The sequence below is a fragment of the Falco naumanni genome, chromosome 11 (genome assembly GCF_017639655.2).
Source record: "Falco naumanni isolate bFalNau1 chromosome 11, bFalNau1.pat, whole genome shotgun sequence".
NCBI classification, from domain to species: Eukaryota; Metazoa; Chordata; class Aves; order Falconiformes; family Falconidae; genus Falco; species Falco naumanni.
In genome coordinates this window covers 23,602,478-23,620,939 of record NC_054064.1, presented here as the reverse complement: position 1 = coordinate 23,620,939, position 18,462 = coordinate 23,602,478, and the positions used below count along the sequence as shown (strand labels likewise).

Below are 18,462 nucleotides of genomic sequence, written 5' to 3'. Positions count from 1 at the left end.
CGGGTGCTCTGCTCGCTATCACATCTACTCCATCTTATCGCCACGGTAATTTGATGATAAAAAATAATCCGAGGCTGGAAAGGAAACATGTGTAGTGGAGTAAAGATTGAATGTAGGTGGATTGTACCCTGGGGCGGCGGCTGGGAGATAGAAGGAAATGTCCTTCTGTTTGACATACTGCTGAGACACGGCCCCGCGCCCCCCGCCTCGCCGAGCCCTGCCTGCGGCGCGGGGAGCCCGCCGGGCCGTGTGCCGTGTGGCGGGCAGGAGGGTGCCTGCTGCGGCCCCCTGCCCCTCTGCCTGCACCCCCCGTGCCCCCCAGCACCCCGTGGGGTGTTGCCCCCCACCCTCCTGCCCCACGGCTCGCTCCCAGCCCGCTCCTGATTATTATTTTTTTTTCCCTTTGGTTATGCTTCACAACTCATTTTATCAGCTGTCAGTAGCCAAATGTCTTTTTTAAGGAGTGGGTTATAGCCACTAATGTACTGAATGCTATTGCACTGGCTGCAGTTAGTGTTCCACGGCTAAATTACTATAATTAATGTTCCACTAGAACTGTTTGTAACAGGCGGCTGCGGGAGCCCCGGGTCTGGGCTTTCACAGCGACTGAATTATCTCTCCTCCCTGGAGAAAGAGCCTTTGGCAAGGGGAGGGCTGAGGTCAGCACCAGGACAGGAGGCATGAGCCGAGCGGGCTCCGGCAGACGGGGGTCCGGGAGCCATTCCCACGGCACAGCGCCCCGAGCCCCCGGCCCGGCGCAGCCCCACGGGAGTGCGGCTGGATGTGCGGTGGGCTGCAGCAGCCCTCCCGGCGTCGCCCACCGGCCACAGAGCTTCGCTGGCCACCCTCCACGAGTGGCATTATGAAGGTGAAATGCAGCGCCTGCAGAAAAGCTCCTCAAAACTTGCAAAGGGTGGTTGGCAGAAGGCACGACATCTCTGTCCACGGCGTGGCCCGGGGGGGTAGAGCCTGCGTTCGTCGTGAGCCCGCGCCCAAAACCGTCCCTGCCCTCCCTGCTCCCTCTTCGCCTCTCAGCGAGGCCAGAGGTGCAGGGGAAAAAAATGTGCTGTGCCGGTGGGGAGACACACACACACACCCCTTGCTTCGCTAAATGCATTCGTTCAATACCTGCAACAAACAGATTAGCTGGGGCTTTATCAGGGACAAGAGAAGGGAGAGCAATGTGATAATGGTTTTCAGCAAATCCTCGGGCTGTCACAGATTAGAGCGGCCGCAGCAGGAGCATTATCAGCCCTTTCCTCCTCTCCCCATCGCCTCCCCCTTTGTCTCCTCTCGCCATCGGATTTCTCCAGCCAATCTATCCCGGCAAGAGCCAGGCAGATACAAGGAGAAGTCGGTTTCCATCTGATCCGCGATTGGTTTTTCCCAGCAGCCGATCCGTGTCGCGGCATCGATCCGTGGGCCCCCCGGCGCTCGTCACCTTGCGTGTCTGGAGAGCAAGGTGGCGGAGGGAAGGGGGGCCGGGGGGGCCGCTTTAAACTTGCTGTGTGCCATTGATCCGCAGGCGGGAGTGCGGCCAGGCCGGCCCCGCCAGGCAGGAGGGGCACGAGCCACCTGCCCTCATCAGAGGAGTTTAAATGGCTGTGACCTTGTTATTGAGGGAGAGGAAAGGCCTCGGAGGGCCGTGGGAGGAGGGGGCCGAGCCACAGTCCCCGAGGGTGGCCAGGAGCTGCCCAACCCTCACCGTCCCGCCAAAAGGCAGCTGGGTGAGACTGGCAGCAGGGCCCTGGGAGCCTGCCAGGAGCCCTCCTCTCTCACAGGGGGTGCCCGTTGCACCCACATCCCCATTTCTGCTCCCCAGCCGTCCGTGCCACACCACAGCGCGGCTGGGCGCGAGCGAGGATCCCTGTCCTGGCGCTGCAGCTCGCTGGAGCCTGGGGGAGAGCTGCTGTCGGGTGGGAGCTGTTGGGTTAACCCCGATGGGTGGGCAGCTTCCTCAGGAGACCTGAAGCTGCAGGAGGTGGCTTTTGCCTTCTGGAGGCTGGGGACGTGGCTGCCCTTCGTCCTGATGGCTACAGCCAGGGCCTGCTGAGGGCTGCCTGCAGGCAGCCAGCGGCACCAGGCGCAGGAGTTTGCTGAAACGGCCGGAGATGCTCAGAGGCCATTGCCCAGTGGGCAGGGCGGCAGTGCTGTATCAGGCAGGGCCCTGCATCCTTGGGATCGATCTGGGAAGTCCCGGTGTGAGCCACCCCCCGTACCCCTCTGCCCGGTTTCTGCCAGGCAGCTCTGCCTCATCTCGCCTTCCCTGGCTCACCCGAGGGACGGTGTGCAGGTGGGTGGGAGGGCAGGAGGGGATATAACAGGTAATGGCCCCAAGTGTGGAAACAGTGTTAATAAAGTGTATTTCACTTTTAATTTTGGCATATAATGTAATGATCTTTTTTAAGGCCCTATCATATTATCTGCATGACTAGATTATTGAGTCTTCATCATCTCCAGATAAATTTATGACCAGGATGATGCTTGGAATTTATTATCAGTCAATAGAGCTCAATACTGTAACAAGGCGTGTAATAAGATATACATATTTAATGATCCGGAGTAAAACAGCCCCGCTAATGGGCAGGACGAGACGGAGGCTGGAGCGTTAATTTCAATCCCCTGCCCCTTTCCACGGGAGCCTGCACCGTTCAGATGGGATGCAGCCCCAGGGTGCTGTGCATTGCCTGGCATCGGCCGGGAGCAGGGACCGGCTCTGGGAGATGGAAGGGAGCACAGCCCTCACGCCGCTGCGGCTGGGAGCACATGCCTGCTGCACGTATGCGTTAGTGGGAGGGCACGTGTAGCAGCCCATCCCCGCAGGCGGTGTGCAGGTCCTTCTCACGCAGCACACCGGTCTCTCTGAGGTGGCTCTGCAGGTCTGTCTGCACCACGTACAGACCCGTCATGCGTCTGCTTCATGTGCGGCTCCCTCCAGCCTGGCAGTCTGGGAGGGCATTGCACAAAGCCACTGCTCCAGCAGCTGCCAAGATGGCCAGCAAAGGCCACCCGGTGCTTTTTGTGTTTCGGAGGCAAGCCTGAAACCCTGCCTCTGGGACAGTGCAGACTCTTCAGCTTGGCAAGGGTAGCCGAGCTGCGGAGCCGGGGTGGATAGACAGACTCTGTCCCCACCATGTGAGGATGCCTCTGGCCCAGCAAAGCCCTTGGTGGGGACATGGTCCCACACGAGCTGCACTGGCAGTGTGGCATCAGGGCAGGGTCCTCCATGCTCCTGCTTGCCTGGCTGCATCCCTGGCAGGAGTGCGGGCAGCACCAGGGTGGTGCTGTGCTGTGCTGGAGCACCTCAACCCCGTGGGCAGCCGCCCATGGACAGGGTCGTGTTGAATGGGGGCCCATCTCCCTCATCTCCCTCACCAGGTTGTATTTTGAGCTGCTGGCGCTGGTTTTTCCAGCCCTTTGGGATGTTATTAAATTAGTTTCCTAGGACTTTTAATAAGCACTTTTGATACCTTTGAAGCATGCAGCTTTGTGGGAAGATTACAGTCCCGCATCCATCTCGCTGGGAGAGAAACAATGGCAGCAGGGCTGGCGTTTGATCTCTCCTCCAGAAGACGAGAGAGGGTTTGTATGAGACAAAGAGGTGAGCTGCTGATTTGGAGCTAATGTTTAAAAATAGGTAGGTCTCCCTCCAAGATAAAGAGACCTGCCCTTCTCTGTGTAATCGCCTGCCTCTGCCTTGCTGGACCTGCAGAAACACAGCTCGCTTTATTTGAAGGCTTCGAGTGCGACACCGTGGTTTGATTCTGGGTCCTTTTAAAGCAATAACTAGGCCATCTGACCAAGCTTTAAAGAGCAGGAGAACTTTCCATTAGGACTCGCCACACACTCTCGGTGGCACTGGAATTGCATCCTTGCCTTTTATTTCCTTTCTCTGACATCTCGTGTCATTCACAGGCAGGAGAAACTCGGCTTTATAAACTCTCTCATTTCTCCCTTGAAATTTCTCCCTAATTAGGGTCCCAATCTCAGTGGTGGGACTGGGTGTCAGGAGCTGGACGTGGAGTGAAGCCAATAGCCGGGCCAGTGGTGCGGGGCTCACAGGACTTGAAATGCCCTGCAAAACCCCAGGGCAGTTTGGCCTTCTACTGCCCTAAATAAATCCTCCTTCAGAGTAGGGCATGGCAGAGGCACAGCAGCGTGCAGAGGGGATACAGGAGGCAGGGACACCCGTACCAGTGCTGGGGACAGGCAGAAAGGCAGACCAAATTGCTCTCTGCAGCCTGGGGACCTTCTGGCCCCCAGCAGCATCAGTCAGGGGCAGGAAGACAGCATCTTCCACATCTGTTCCCGCAGCTCCCACACAGCAGAACTAGAGCCACAGACCCTGCCAAGCATCTGCATGCCCAGCCCTGGCACTGGCTCTGGCAGGGACCGTCAGGTGTGTTACTACACCACAAGCAGCCCAACTCCGGCCAGGCATGCCTTCACCGCAGCGAGAAAAGTCATCAGGGGAGCCGAATTCCCTTTATCTGTGGATAACTACTGCTGCCTTTAACAGCCTGGAATAAACTAGCCATAAATATCTTGATCATAAGTGCTTAGATATGGCAACTTTACACCGAACAGAGGTTTTAACCTTCCCTGCGGAGGATATCCAGCTCTACATCACTGACTGTTTCCATCCAGCTGCACGGCCAAAAGCATGCTCTAGGTGAGCTGCTCAGAGCGGCTGCACCAGCCAACAGCTGGCCCTCAGCCCCATCTAGCCAGTCCTTACCCCAGTTTTGGGGTAGGACCTCCCTCCTGCTCTCAGGGCCTGGCTGCTGCCGCTGTGTGTCCTGCAGGAGAGGCCAGAAGGAGCCATCCCGCTGCCCGCTGCCTGCCCCCTGCCCGCTGCCTGCCCGCTGCCAGCTGCCTGCCCCCTGCCTGCTCTGTGGTGTGCAGCAGAAGGGGCGACGGGGCAGCCCCTGGTGCCCTGCCTGTGGGACGAAGCCCCACCGCCCTGGCCGGGCTGCCTGCTCCCACCAGCGCTGCCCGGGATCTGCTCCAGTGGCAGCGACAGTCCTGGCCGTGCAGGCAGGGAAAGGCAGAGCCACCGTGGGGATGGTCCATGGGCTGGGCAATATTGCTGCAGCAGCTTTCTGGTTTCCACCGATGTCCTGGGCTTCTCCCTTGCTTGCTGGTGGGGCTGGACACGTTGGCAGTGCTGCTGCTCGCTCAGCTCCCTGCCTGCGCCATCCCCTTCTGGCAGCTGCCCGCAGCCCTGCAGCCTGCCCAGGCCAGGCCAGGAGACGAGGCCATTGCATCTGCCCATTGCATCTGCCGAGCCCCGTGGGGCTCCCAGCCTCCTCCCTCACCGCACTTTGCTCTGGCAGCTCTGGCTGTGTTTGAGCAGCGCCTGTGGGCAGGGACCCTCCATCCATGTTGCAGAGGGGGGCAGGCACTAGCTTGGCCATCCCTGGCATCCAGCACAGACGGGAGGAGGAGTGCGGAGAGCATCTCTGCTCTGTCCCATCCCTGAGTCCAGCTGGGTCTCCCCAGGCACCCCAGCCCCAGCAGGTAGGAGTCCTGCTACCGTCTGCCCCTGCTGCCATCCTTTCCACCTCTAAGGAAGCACCAGCACTGGAGACTGTGGTTTACTGGGCTCCTGTGGGGACCTACTTCCCATTCCCACCCACAGAGCCCTGGAGGGGGGGGTCCTGAGCCGCCAACTTCTACAAGAACTTGTCACCATCACCTTGTCTCTGAGCCAGGCTGGGAGTCCCCCACCAGCCCTGGGACAAGGGTGCAGCTTGCATCCTCCCTGCACCTCGCCAGTGCCCCACCGTGACTTTATTTTGCACGGCGACTTTCAGGCGAGCTGTAAAACACTCGGACGAGTTAAATAATACACGACAGTGTACGGTATAAATTACAGGAAGCCAGCGGTGGAGCGACATTGTATGCTGAATAAATTAAAGGCTGCGTGACTTACAGGCGAGATTGATCTCCTGCCGAGCATTTTGTTCAGTGACGTGCTTGTCATAAGGGAGAGCTAATTACGGGCACAGAGGCGCGCGGCTCCAACGCTGGGGAGTACGGCGCAAACTGGGTTCCGGAATGTCAGTAGGGTCCCCACGCTTCCAGGATTTGTTCTTTCTGAGGCCGGCCACGTGCCAGGCCCCCGTTAGCTGGGTGCCAGCTGTGTACCTGGGACCATCCAGCTCCATCACATCCCAGGGCAAAGGACTGTGCTGCCGCCGGGAGCTGCTGGGGTTGGAAAGCAGATGCCCCGGCTGGGGGACAGAGCTGGCTGGCAGCTCTGGGCTCTGCCCGGGCGAGGGCTGGCGCTGGGGCTGTCTCGGTGGCAGGCTCAGGGGGATGGAGGTGCCCCAGCCCGATCGCGTTGGCAGCGGAGTGGAGCCACGCAGGAGCGCATCCTCTGCTCCTGTGGCTGGTTGGAGCCAGCGCTGCCTCCCCGGTCCTCAAGCCATAGCACCGCTCACAGGGTGACACCGGGACCCTGCTAATGGCACCCAGGGCTGGCTGAGCAGCGGGGCTGATGTGGGGGCCGAGTAGTACGAGAAGGTAAATCCTTACCAGAAATTAGGTAGGGATCTTGTAATAGCAGGATACTGCCAGGAGCCACCAACAGAGCAGTCTTCTTGAGGGCACGGGTTGGGCTGGATAATTTTGGGGAAGACACGCTTTACCTGCGGGGATGTGGGAGTCGGGTGAGAGGCTTGGGTGCAGCTGGGTGCCAGCTTTAACTTGAGGCCAAGTTTGGAGGCTTGTCCTGCTGGGCTCCTGCGGGCAGCAGAGCAGGGACGGCTCCGGCACAGCGTCACCGCTGCCAGGTCTGTCCCCACTGCCCGCCCGGCTGCGCAGTGCCAGGCAGGAGGTGTGCAGCAGAGGCTGCGCCACGGGCCGGTGGCACAGGAACCTCCGTGACTGCCATGGGGTGCTGGTGCTGCCGAGTGGGCTGGCCAGCGGGATGCGCTCCCCTCCGGCTTGGCTGGTTCAGCGGCTGTCTGTCACTCGGCAGGATTATGAGTAGTGAGTGTAATGCATCGGCGTATGAATAGGGTTGTCTGGCTGATGGTGATGTATCGTTTTTCATTACTGCCTCTCAAGCCCTCCCTGCTCCACGTGTGGAAATTCTATTTATTCCCTAATTTGTAAAAATTCCCTCCTTATCTGATACCAATCAGGGAGGGGTAATTGGCTCTCCAGGGCTAGCGGCTGGGGTCCTGATGAAGAGATATGTGTGTCTGCTCCGGCTGTCCAGGCACCCTGCCCTGCTGCACCAGCGACACGGGCCACAATTAATAATGATTTGCAAATGGCAGACAAGCAATAACGCAGAAAGATGTCCAGCCAGCCTCCTGCCCGCCCCTTAATTTCCTTCTGTAATATAAATGGCACGGGAACAAAAATCCAGCGCTATAAATTCTGAAATTAGTTATTCACTGTAATAAATGTTTCCCTTTTTGGTGCATGGTCCCCCCCACTCTTCTCCCCTACCCCCACCCCCCCACTCCCTGCTCCCCTCCCAGCCCCCTCGCCCGCTACCTACTTCATTTGAGTCCTAATATGCAAATGCTGTAATTTAACGGGATGGTGAAGTTGATTTTCATGTTAACTTAATTACTTTGATTTATGAAGGGCTGGGATGCAGACACAGCTCCCTCCTTACCCACCTCCCACCCTTGCCCCTCTGCGGTCCCACTGACCCGCCGCGTCTTCTCCTGTCTTCCCTTTTCTCAGTCCTCCCTTCCTCTTCTTCCCCAAGTTTAGTGTTTTATTAGCTGCCTTTAAGTGGACATAAGTCCTCGCGACAATCGCATGATGCTGAGGACAAATTCCCCGTCCTGCCTTGTTTAATCGTGCCTGGATAATGGATGTATAATTGACTCATTTGAATGCTTTTGCCTACAGGAGTGCAGAGCATTAAATGTTTGATTGCCTTAATTTCCAAACAGATCATTATCCCCTTCTTACCCGCTCTTAATAAACACTTTATGAGGATTTTTTTTGTAAAGGAAAAAAAATCTCCACTCCTCGTACTTCTCTGAAGTGATAAACTCTAATTAAGTCTAATATTTAAAAATATGGTAATGGTGACTTGTTTGAATAAGTGGCCTGCATTTCCATAATTTCATTATTACGTAAAACACGCTAATTATTTGAAGTGTGCTTATTACTAAAAGAGAAATCTCCTTCTAATAAAGATGAAATTGGCTTTTTTCCCTGTATTGCCACTCACACCACTCCCCTTCCCTCCCGGCCGGTGAGCGGCTGCAGCCGGGAGCGGGGCGATGGCAGTGCTGGCTTTGTTTGCCTGGGGATGCCTGCGGGCCAGTCAGGATACTGGATGTGCAGGGACAATCACAGGGGCTGGAGGACAAATGGAGGGCTTGGCGCACCCGGTGCCACCCTTGGCCCCCGCAGTGTCAGTGCCCTTTGGGCTCATGGGCTCCAGGAGCTCTTGGGGGTGTTGCGAGGGAGCTCAGCCCCAGCTGCCCATCCTGTCCAGCTGGGACGCCCCAAATGCTGGGGTCCCCCTGCACAGCATCGCCTGTGCCAGGCCACGCAGCAGCTGTGGGGCCAGTGGGTGTCTCAGCAGCCGAGTGTCTTGCAGTGCTGTGACCCAGCCACACAGCTCGCTCTGCCTGCCCTGGGAGGGGGCCAGCACAGCAGGCGCATGATGGGAAGAGCAATCCCCAGCGTGGAGGACGGGAGGAAGCATCCCATCACCCACGGGGTGACAGTGGCCAGCCCAGGCTGGAGGAAGCAGGTGTCTGGGGCATCAAGTTGAACACCGGGATGGGTCACCTCCACTGCTGCTCGTCTGGCCGGCTGCTTCCCAGGGACGCCTGGCGGTGTCACCTCCCTGCCGACCTGGGAGCTGCCAAAGACGGGCCCTCCCTGCTCCAGCATCCCTGCTAGGGTGAGCTGGCTTTGGAGTCCTCACTGACCCTGGTGTGCAGGGGGTGGGACGAGCATCCTGTCCCCCCAGGACAGGGACAGCAACAGGTTGGGGGAGGACGAGTATTAATTGCGTCCAAACCCTCTTTAGAGCCCATGTGGGCACTCTGTGGTGGGGCAGGCAGGGGAGGCACTGGGATGAAGTCAATATAAAACTAATTTTCTTTTCTTTGTGAAGAAATGAGGTGTGTGGCAGTAACGTAATTGCAGATAATGAGGTAAGTTATTCTTAATATTCTGCGCGTCGCTGTCAGCTCCACCTAATATACCTGCTGGCTGTGTGGGTCATGCAGAGCCCCTTGCCCCACATGCAGGATTATGAAGTCATTCATTTGGGTGCAGCCTGGCAGGACCATCCCCAGTGTCCCCATGGATCCCTTCAGGCTGGGAGCTCTGTGCTCTGCCACATCCTTGTCACAGCTGTGGCCAGGCACCCCGGTGTCCCCACCTTGCCTGGCATGTCGTGGTGGGGATGGATGCGGACCAGACGCAGCTCCCTGCTGGCTCCAGCGTGGACAGGGTGAGAGGCTGGCTCTGCATGCCGGGCAGACACTGTCACTCCTTGCCCCGGTGGCTGTGCCCTCCTGGGGACATGCCTGCTCATGGGGAGCAGCACAGCCCACTGCAGGGACACAGCACCCGGCGCTCCCCTTTGTGACTGCCGGGGATGTCAGCAGCAGGGCCAGGCTGCGTGGGGACTGTGCAGCTCCTGCCAGTCACAAGGCCACCTGCTGTCACCCAGGGTTGGAGCAGGGAGACGAAGGGCGGCGGTGGCCGGGTGGCCCTGTTCCCGCTTTGCAGGGAGCTGTTATACAAAGGCAGCAGTGATATTATTCATTAACAGTAATCTGCCATTAGAACATTGACAAATGGCCCCTCGTCGCCCAAGCATCAGTTCTTGTACAGCCCATAAAGCATGGGGACAGTTTAAATATGGACCTGCTCAGCTCGGGCCGGGGGTGATCCGTCTTCCCGGGCGTAGCACAGGTGCGGCGGGGCTGCCGCCAAATGAGCACATTTGGGGGGGCCCTGCGCTCCCCCAGCCACCCACCGCCCGCCTGGGCAGCCACCAGGATTGAAGAGCTCGCTCCGCGCACCGCCAGCGTCTCAGCCCAGCGCACGGCAGCGGCGGTGGTGCTGCCCGGGTGGTCTGCTCCGGTGGGGAGGTGGGGGGACGCTGACGGGGCAGCGTGTGCAGGGACACGGCCCCTTCCCGACTCCCCCGTGCCTGGGTGCGTGCAGAGGGCACACGCTTCTGCCAGGCAGCATCGCCGCTCCTGCAGCCCGCTCCCGTGGCACCGCCGCATCGTGCCTGGGCTGCGGGCCAGCCGCCTGCTGATGAAGTCCTTTGCGCCCGTCCTGGGCTCGCAGCAGTGCGGCTGTGTGGTGGCCGGAGGGAGGGAGCGTGCCCACAGTCAGCCCAGCACCCTGGGCTCAGAGCTTGGAGCGGGGTGGGAATGGCCGTCCCCCTTCAGGGGCCAGGGCAGCCAGCGATGCTGAACAGCGGCAAACTCCAGCCCTCATTAAAAGAGGGCTGCCACTGTCCCACACGTGTGCGCATGTGGCTGTCCTCAGCTGTCACTGCAGCAAGAGCTTGGCCAGGCGCGGAGAGGGCTGGGCGCGGGTGTCGAGGCGGTGCGGTGCTGCCGTGGGTAACGCTAAAACTCTGGGTAGGGGGCTTACAACGTGGCGGGGCTAAGCCAGCCGGGCGAGGGGAGCTCAGAGCGGCACATCACCCCGCGTACTGGCACTCTGGCCACGGAGGGTCCTGGAAGCAGCCGGGACCCAGCGCCTCGGGGCGAGCTCGACCCCGTGGGGCAATGCTGGGAAGCGGCAGGACACGGCATGGGGCAGGAGGCAGGGCAGAGCCGCCGCTCGCTTGCAGGAGGCAGGATAACCCCAGGCTGACCCCTTTCACACACACCGCACAACACCCCTAAATCAATTGCATCTTATTATTACAATATCAATATACAATATTCCTACAATAACACCATTGATTTTCTACTCAGAGGCTGCACCTAAGTCTGTTTTAAAGAGGAGGGAGTTAATAGTGCCCTCATTAAAAATCTATAGATTACCCCCCACCCCCAAAAAAGAAAAAGCAGTTTATATTCATTAGGGCTATTGAATATAAAGTAATATGTTTGTGTAGGACATTGGAGTAATGTGATAATCCGTCCGCATATCAGGGAGAAATCCACTTAGCAACCCTGTCAGCTTGACAAGAAAAATGTGCCCATAAAGTCGGGAATACATTGAGGGAGCGAGCACGAGGAGAGCGGGGGCGCGCGGGCGTGCACGTGCCTGTGCACACCCGCAGAGCCGTGCTGCCAGTGGCACAGGGCCAGCTTCACCCCAGCCCCCCGCCTGGGGACACGGGTGGGCACCCCGATGACCCTGGAGGTGCCTGGGACCGGGGTGTGCTGGGTGCGTTGGGGTAGGGATCGTGGGGGGGGGGCTCCACACCCTGCCAGCCACCACAGTCCCAGGCAGTGTCACCCTGCCGGGACGGGGCTGGTGGGTGCTACCCTGGGTGCTGGGACAGCCCTGCCACAGGTGCGTGCCCCCCTGGGGAGAGCCGAGCTGGGGGCGCAGGGTCAGCGGGGCTGCTGGCACCACCTGCCTCGGACCCCACTCGTCCCCTGCCCCGTGGTCACCTTTGCGATGGATTAAGCACCGAACGAGCAGCAAAGCAATCCCGTTTGCACTCTCTTAGGCTGTCAATTGCCATTTTTGTAATAGAAATTCCTTTCACAAGGTAACGATGGCCAGATTTAGAGGATTTCATATTGCTAATAATTCCCCAAACAGCCATCTGACTGTGTTGTTTTAAAAGCCGCTTAGTTTTTTGCTTTGGAGTTTATGAAAATCTCCCACTCTAATATCCCGAGAGCCAGCCTATAATTGTGTTATTAAATCAATCGGAGCGGATTACATTGTAAAATCAATAGATGGCTGTAATTGCATATTAGAAAGTTGTTCTGCTGTTGTTGATTTTTTTTTACATGGATAATTATAATAAGCGTGTTTACCTTAGCACTGATTTGGAATGAGTCTCACTAAATGACTTATGACAAGCTTGGGGCTCCTGCTGCCAGGGGGCCGTGGCATCATTTGGGGTGGCAAGGACAGTGTTGCCAGCATGGGCATGTGGGTGGCACCGACCCATGGGGGTCCCACCAGCTTTGCAGGGCGGCAGCCCAGAGCCCAGGGCAGCTCCCAGCGCTGGCATCCAGCACAAGAGCACATCAGGGCTTTGAGGAGACGACTGGTGGGGTTCACAAAGCAGCCAGTGGTCCCAGAGGGTCTCCCCGGGGATCAGCTTGGGGGTCCAGGAGGTGCTGTGGGGTCTCACTGCCAGTTTGGCCACTCCCCAGGGCTCTGCACAGTTGCCCTTTCACCAATACGGAGCAATAGCCAAGTCCTGGCAGCCCACAGCGGCCCAGGGTGATGCTGTGGGCAGGGAGGTGGGCAGCGGGATGCCTGGGAGTGGCGAAGGGCAGTGGCTGGGGCTGTGCTTTCAAATCCAAGCTGCTCGCCTGACACAGCTCAGAGGCCAGGATTTGTTTTGCTGTTACTTTTTGGGGAGATCAGGCCAGGGCTGGCTGGGGGTGGGGGCCAAGTGTTTTAGCCACTGGCAGTTGCACTCCCCCTGCCTCAGTCTCCCCGGTTTTCGAGCCCCTGTTTCCCTGTTAGGTCCCAACAGAAGCTGGCTCCAGGGGCAGGTCCGGTGCTGATTTCCTGGGGGCTCAGCTGGCTGGGGGGAGAGATGGGTGGAGCAGGGGGTCCTAAGGATGGTGAGGGGCTCACTTGAGCAGGAACAAGTGGCAGCGGGAGCTGGTGCTGTGGCTTGGTCAGGCAGGACACCTGTCATCTCCAGGGCCCTCCCGGAGCCATTGGTGCCGGCGAGGTACCAGCGAGGGGAAGGGGTGCCGTGAGAGGGGCTGGGGGACACTTGGGAGGCACATGGCTCTGATGGGGACGTCACCTCTCCCACTGCCTCCATCAGCCAGGAGCTGCCCCAGCAGCTCAGGCCAGTCCCCCGGAGAGCTGCACGTGGGGGGAAGCCCCCAGTGCCTCTGACCGGCGATGGGGGATGCCACCGGGTCACCAGGCACCGCGGGGCTGGGCAGGGCTGCCGGTGTGGCCGGGAGCAGCAAGGTGGCCGGGCACCCGGTCCCTGCAGGCTGGCGCCTGGCAGCAGGGCAGTGCTGCCCGTCTGCGCAGGGCCCTCAATCCGGCACGCAGCACTGTCAGCAGGCAGCCTGCTGTCTCCTAGACAGTGAAATATGGCTACAATTAGCCCGGATACAGTTCAATTATGATAAACAGCGTTTGCACCCTTTAAGCCGTGATTAAAAGGCCTCCTCCCGTTGATAGAGAGACCTAATTTCACATTATTATCGCTGTAGCTTGATTATAAAGCACTCCCTGGATTTACAGTTGGGAGATGGATGTGGAGGCTTCTTTATCATTTACACATCAGTAATGATGCAGCCTTCCCTCCACCACAACATCCATCCAGCGGCGGCAGGGAGAGGGGGGCCCTGCCTGCGCCACCCCCTCCCGGGGCACCCTCTCCCCGTGTCAGCCGGGCCCCGCTGCCACACGCAAGTGGGCAAAGTCACCCTTACGGTAACAGCTTGATAAATGGGCGGGCGGTAATGAAATGGAGACATCAAGGCGTGGGGCGAGGAAGAAAGAGTGGTAATCGGAACGAGTGGAGCTGTCCCGAAACGGAGGGGAGCGGGAAGAAGGATCGCCTCTGCGCCGTGTGCTGTCAAGGGAGAAATTACACATTTACTCTTGCTTTTTCTTAAGGAGACGGCCCTCATAGATCAAAACATGGATTTACAAGCCAATTTTCAACATGAAATATAGACACTAGGAATCAATTTAAGCCCGGCTTCTATTTTAGCAAACGGTGCCTGAGTTTAGTCCCAGGTAAATAACACCAGCCGGAGCCTTCCCCTTCCCCGGCTCGCTGCCCCGCCACTGCTCGCTCTGACGGCTGCGGTGCTGCCGGCTGGCCCCCGGCACCCGCTCCGACCGCAGCCCTGCACCGGGGACGGCTGTGGCTTGCTGGCCCGGCTGCCTGCTGCTTGTCAGCCTGGGTCCGGCGGGCACGGGCATGACCCCGAACCTCAGCAGTGAGCAGAGCGAGCCAGGTGCCGCACAGCCGCTGCCTGAGGAGGGTGAGGGGAAGGAGAGGACCCTCCTTGGCTGGTGGAGGGCAGCTCCAGTATCACCTGTTGTCCCCATCCCGGTGCAGGGACAGCTCCTTTGCTGGCCAGTGCCACCGCGGGACAGGGGTGCTGGAAGAGGAGTCTGGGGCGACCGGCACTGGGCTTGCAGGGAGGTAGCCACTGGCCAAGAGCTGGGAGCCCGCGTGGGTCTGGCTTGCAAGAATGCCGCCTTCCCCACGCACCAGCTCCCCGTGGGCTGCAGGGCAGGCAGCAGCCTGGAGGACCCAGGGATGTGTCAGCCAGCAGACTAGGTGACGCCACTGCCCCAGGCAAGCCTCCGGGTCCTGAGCATGGATCCGTCTTGGTGCAGCGCAGGGCTGTACCGGGATGCAGGTGGCAAGTGCTGGGGAGCCAGGGACCGTGCACTCGCCTGACACCACTGCGAGGCACTTGAGGCAGTGCCTGGACTGGTGGGGGCACAGCCCCGGCGTGGGTCCCGGAGCTTGGTCCAGCAGCTCCCAGTCAGGTCACGGCTCTAACCCAGCATCTCTGTGCTCTCTCCGCAGACGACTGTAAGAACATCGCCAACATCATGAAGACACTGGCCCATAGAGGCTTCATCTTCAAGCAGACCTCCAAACCCTTTTGATCCCCAAGGCAAGCCAGGCAAGGGCTGCATGCGCCCGGCGCCGGCGAGGCGGGGAGGACGGGCTCCAGCATTAAAAAAAAACGGCAACCGAGGCCAGAGGAACCGACACAAAAAATCTCAATTTCAGCTGTTAACTCCAGTAGAGGTTGTATATATGGGAAGGCAAATCTGTGTAGACCTGATGTGACTCCCTCTCTGGGCTGCTCCGGACATTATGCCATGCTAGCGGACAGCCGCGTAGGGCGCTTGCACCACATTTTAGACTCGTAGTTTGTTCTTTTTCTTTGGCTCCCGATTTCCGTCCCTCCCTCCATATCCCACCCCGTCCTCCCTCTCCCGCCCTGTAGCCAGAGCATCCCCCATCTCCTCCCCGGCATGGGCCGTCCCCACCTTCCCTTCTTTCTGTTCTCTGGTTTTATGTTTTCAGGCCTTGACGGCTGCTGCAGCAAGGCCGGCGCGTGCCCACGACGGGGCACCGCTCGCGGAGGCTCAGCAGTGTCGAGACGGCCCCTTGCCCTCCCCGCCAGCCCCCCCGCCTCTCCCCGAGCGCCTTTTCCCCTTTTTGAGTCAACACTAACCCCTCTCCGACTCCTGTATGTGACAAACGCGATCTGTCTCTTTATGTTCAAGGTGAAGTGCCTGTATTCTCCGCTGCAGAGCCCCTGACAGCCCCACCACGGGCTGCGGGGCCCCGGAGGGCTCCCTTCAGTGGGGTGGGGGCTCGGCGGGCGGGCGGGCGGCAGGAGGGAGGTGACAGTGTCCATGCGGAGCCCCGTCCCGTCCCCATCCCGTCTGCTCGTGCCTCTTGCGGGGCTGGGTGGGATGCCCAGCCCTGCCCTGGCCCCGACGCCCGATTCCAGCTCCACCGGGGACAGGCCCGCCACAGCACCGCGTCCGTTGCTGGCGGTGGACGTGCCAGCGCGCGCTGGCCCCCAGCCCACAGGTACCCGAGCAGGGGAGCTGCAAATTGCCCCGGGCCCCTGACCCTGCTCCCCTCCGATCCCACCCGGCCTCCCTCGGTTCCCGAGCTGAGGCTCGGCCCCCCACGTGCCCACGGTCCCCGGGGGCCGTGCCATGCCCCTCGCAGGTCCCTGCGGACGCTCAGCAGCAGCTGGCTTGTTGCCTGAGAGAGTTGCCGAGCACATCCCCTCCGGCTGGGTGGGCTCCCGGCCGGCCAGGGTGGTTGGGGGACAGCTGTGGGGCAGGCTGAGGGCGCACGTCCCCCCGTGTCACCCAGCCCTGAGGCCCTGCTGAATGGAGCCCTCGTCCGGGCGCTGACCTGCAGGGAGGCTGCAGCCCCGGGCCCGTGCGTGCATGGCCTGGAGCAAAGCCGTAGACGGCAGCCAGAAGGGCAATACAGGCACTGAACTTGGCGGTACATGACTGCATGGTGTGTGGTGTTCCAGTTAAACCAACCGATAATGCAAACCCAGCATTTTCATTGTCTAGTTATTCCAATCCTTGCTGTAAATGTGCCACATGAATAAAGTTTGGGGGTAAAGGAGCCCGGGCTGTGCCCATGCATGTGCGAGTGTGTACGGGGGAAGAGGGGGGGGGGTGCCGCCTGGGTATGTGGGAGCAGGGTGCCCCACCAGCAGGGCTGCCCTCCCCGGGGTATGGCGTCCCAGCATGTCCATGCTTCCCAAAAAGGGAAAGTTTTTGACTGGGAAGGGAGGTCCAGGTTCCCGGCTGCCGGGAGCACTGCCTTGCTGTCCAGCCTGGGCACCGTGGGTGGGCCCACCAGTCTCCCCCACCTCCTCGGGTTTGCTTCTGCCGCACGGCAGCTCTGCCCGAGGATGCCACCAGCCACCGCACCGGGACCGCACCCACAGGTGCACCCCAGCACAGCTTGCTGCCTGGTGCAGTGTGACGGCAACCACCATGTCCCACTGGCATCTGTCACCCTGCCCTTCAGCCTGGCACTGTACCCATGCGGCTGCTACCGTGCGTAAGAGCATCCCTGCTACGGCCGGAGCCAGCGCGGCTCTGCCCAGGGCGCAGGGGCACCCGCTCTGCCCCGGCCAGGAAAGCCAGCACGAGCACAGCACCATGACGCACAGGAACCATAACCAGCCCTGCAGGAACTGCCACCGCATCCAGGTGCCCAAGGGATCTGGCCAGCGCTGCGGTGCTGCTGGGTGACAGGGACACAGCTGTCCAGCTGGCACAGAGTGGGCAGCTCCCAGAGGGACGGGGCAGCCCCAGCCCACTTGCTCCAAGCAAAGGTCACGGGGGTTTTAATGGCTCCCTCTGTGCAGCCCCTGATCAGCTTTATTGACCTATTTTCGATGGAGTCGTCTAATTAGTTTTCTATGAAAACTAAGAACTTGGCCTTTGCCCTTTACTCCTGCAGGCGAGAATGTGACTCAGAGGACGTCATGGCGGGTCGATCGCCAGTTACACTTGAAAGGCAGGCAGAGGGGACGCGGGGTGGGCAGCGGCCCGGAGCAGGGCACACAGCCAGGGCCGCCAGTGCCAACAGCAGGCAGCGCATGCACCCAGGCTCCCAGCGCGGCTTTGGCGATGCCTCAGCCCCGCCAAGGTCCTGTGACACATGGCGGGGGGACCGGGGGCCCCGTGCGCCTGCCTCGGGCAGGGCAGCAGCAGGAGGAACTGGGGCTGACAGCGAGCGCTGGGGACAACACGAGTGTTTCCCAGCAGAGGCATCTCCTCATCCAGGCGAGGCAGCGCCTACAGCCACGGGCACCCCAGAGCTGCCGGACGGCTGCAGCTACACAGGGCACGTGGGGTGCTGGAGGGAGCTCCCCAGCCCACTGCAGCAGCCTGGAGCAGGATGGGAGCTGCAGAACCCCTGCTGCCACCCCGCAACTGAGGCAGGCGGGGCTCAGGGACAGCCACCGGCAGCCAGGGCTGCCAGTACGGCCAGTGGCACCTGCTCTGCCCAGAGTGGGTGTGAGACAGCTCGCACCATCTCCTCCCGCTCCATGCGGCCTTGCCAGGTCTAATGATGACCCTGCTCCAGCACACGCGAAGGGTTCTGTATTTACAGAGACGCTCACAAAAATCTGGCATGTAAAAAAAAACCCCAAACCCACCAGAACAAACGGCAGCTAGTGCCAGCCACTGCAGGGCAGCCCCAGGGCCACCCTCCACCACCTGCTGCAGGTGTCCGGAGGCCACATGGGGCTGTGGCACCGGGCAGGGGACAGCTCCTGCTGCTCTGGAGTGCTGCAGCGTCTGCCCCAGCAAGGCCCTCAGCCTGCCCCATCTCTGCAGGCCGCCAGCTGTCCCTGGGGGCTCCGGGACGGGACGGCACTGACCCTGCACACAACTCTGCACCTCCTCACCCAGTGCAGGGGGCTCACGGCTGCTTCACCTTCTTGACAGGGGAAGAGCTGGAAGCCGACTCCCTTTGCTTTCTCTGCTCCAAGAGGGAGATGGGAAACAAAAGAAGAATCAGGGCCAGCAGGTGGGAGCCCTTGGGTCACGGCAAACACTCGCCTGTCCTGGAGCCGGCCACAGGGCTCCAGCGTCACACCCAGCAGCGCCGCGAACCACGAAAGGCAAGGGCCAGGTCCTTACATGATAGGAGGGACAGAGCTAATCCAGCAGTGATGCAGGACCAGGATGTCACCTCCCTGACGCAGACAGGGCTTTGGGACAGTCACCTTTGTGGCACAGGGTCTGGGAGTGAGCAGGAGAAAGGGGCTGAGCTCGGCAACAACCCATGGTGCC

General features: G+C 60.1%; 2 protein-coding genes across 5 annotated transcripts in view; one reads left to right on the top strand and one right to left on the bottom strand.

Moving 5' to 3' along the window:
• ERI3 (ERI1 exoribonuclease family member 3) overlaps positions 1-16,270 on the top strand; it is a 135,534-nt gene extending 119,264 nt beyond the window's left edge. For all 4 annotated transcript variants that reach the window (XM_040609853.1, XM_040609855.1, XM_040609852.1 and 1 more), the window contains exon 8: positions 14,684-16,270. In XM_040609853.1, the coding sequence (XP_040465787.1) occupies positions 14,684-14,766 (83 nt within the window). In that variant the 3' untranslated portion in view covers positions 14,767-16,270. The remainder of the gene's footprint in view (positions 1-14,683) is intronic.
• A 1,699-nt stretch (positions 16,271-17,969) lies between these two features.
• Positions 17,970-18,462, bottom strand: part of DMAP1 (DNA methyltransferase 1 associated protein 1) — a 34,160-nt gene continuing 33,667 nt past the window's right edge. The window contains exon 10 of the mRNA XM_040609851.1: positions 17,970-18,148. Coding sequence (XP_040465785.1) covers positions 18,089-18,148 — 60 coding nt within the window. The 3' untranslated portion in view covers positions 17,970-18,088. The remainder of the gene's footprint in view (positions 18,149-18,462) is intronic.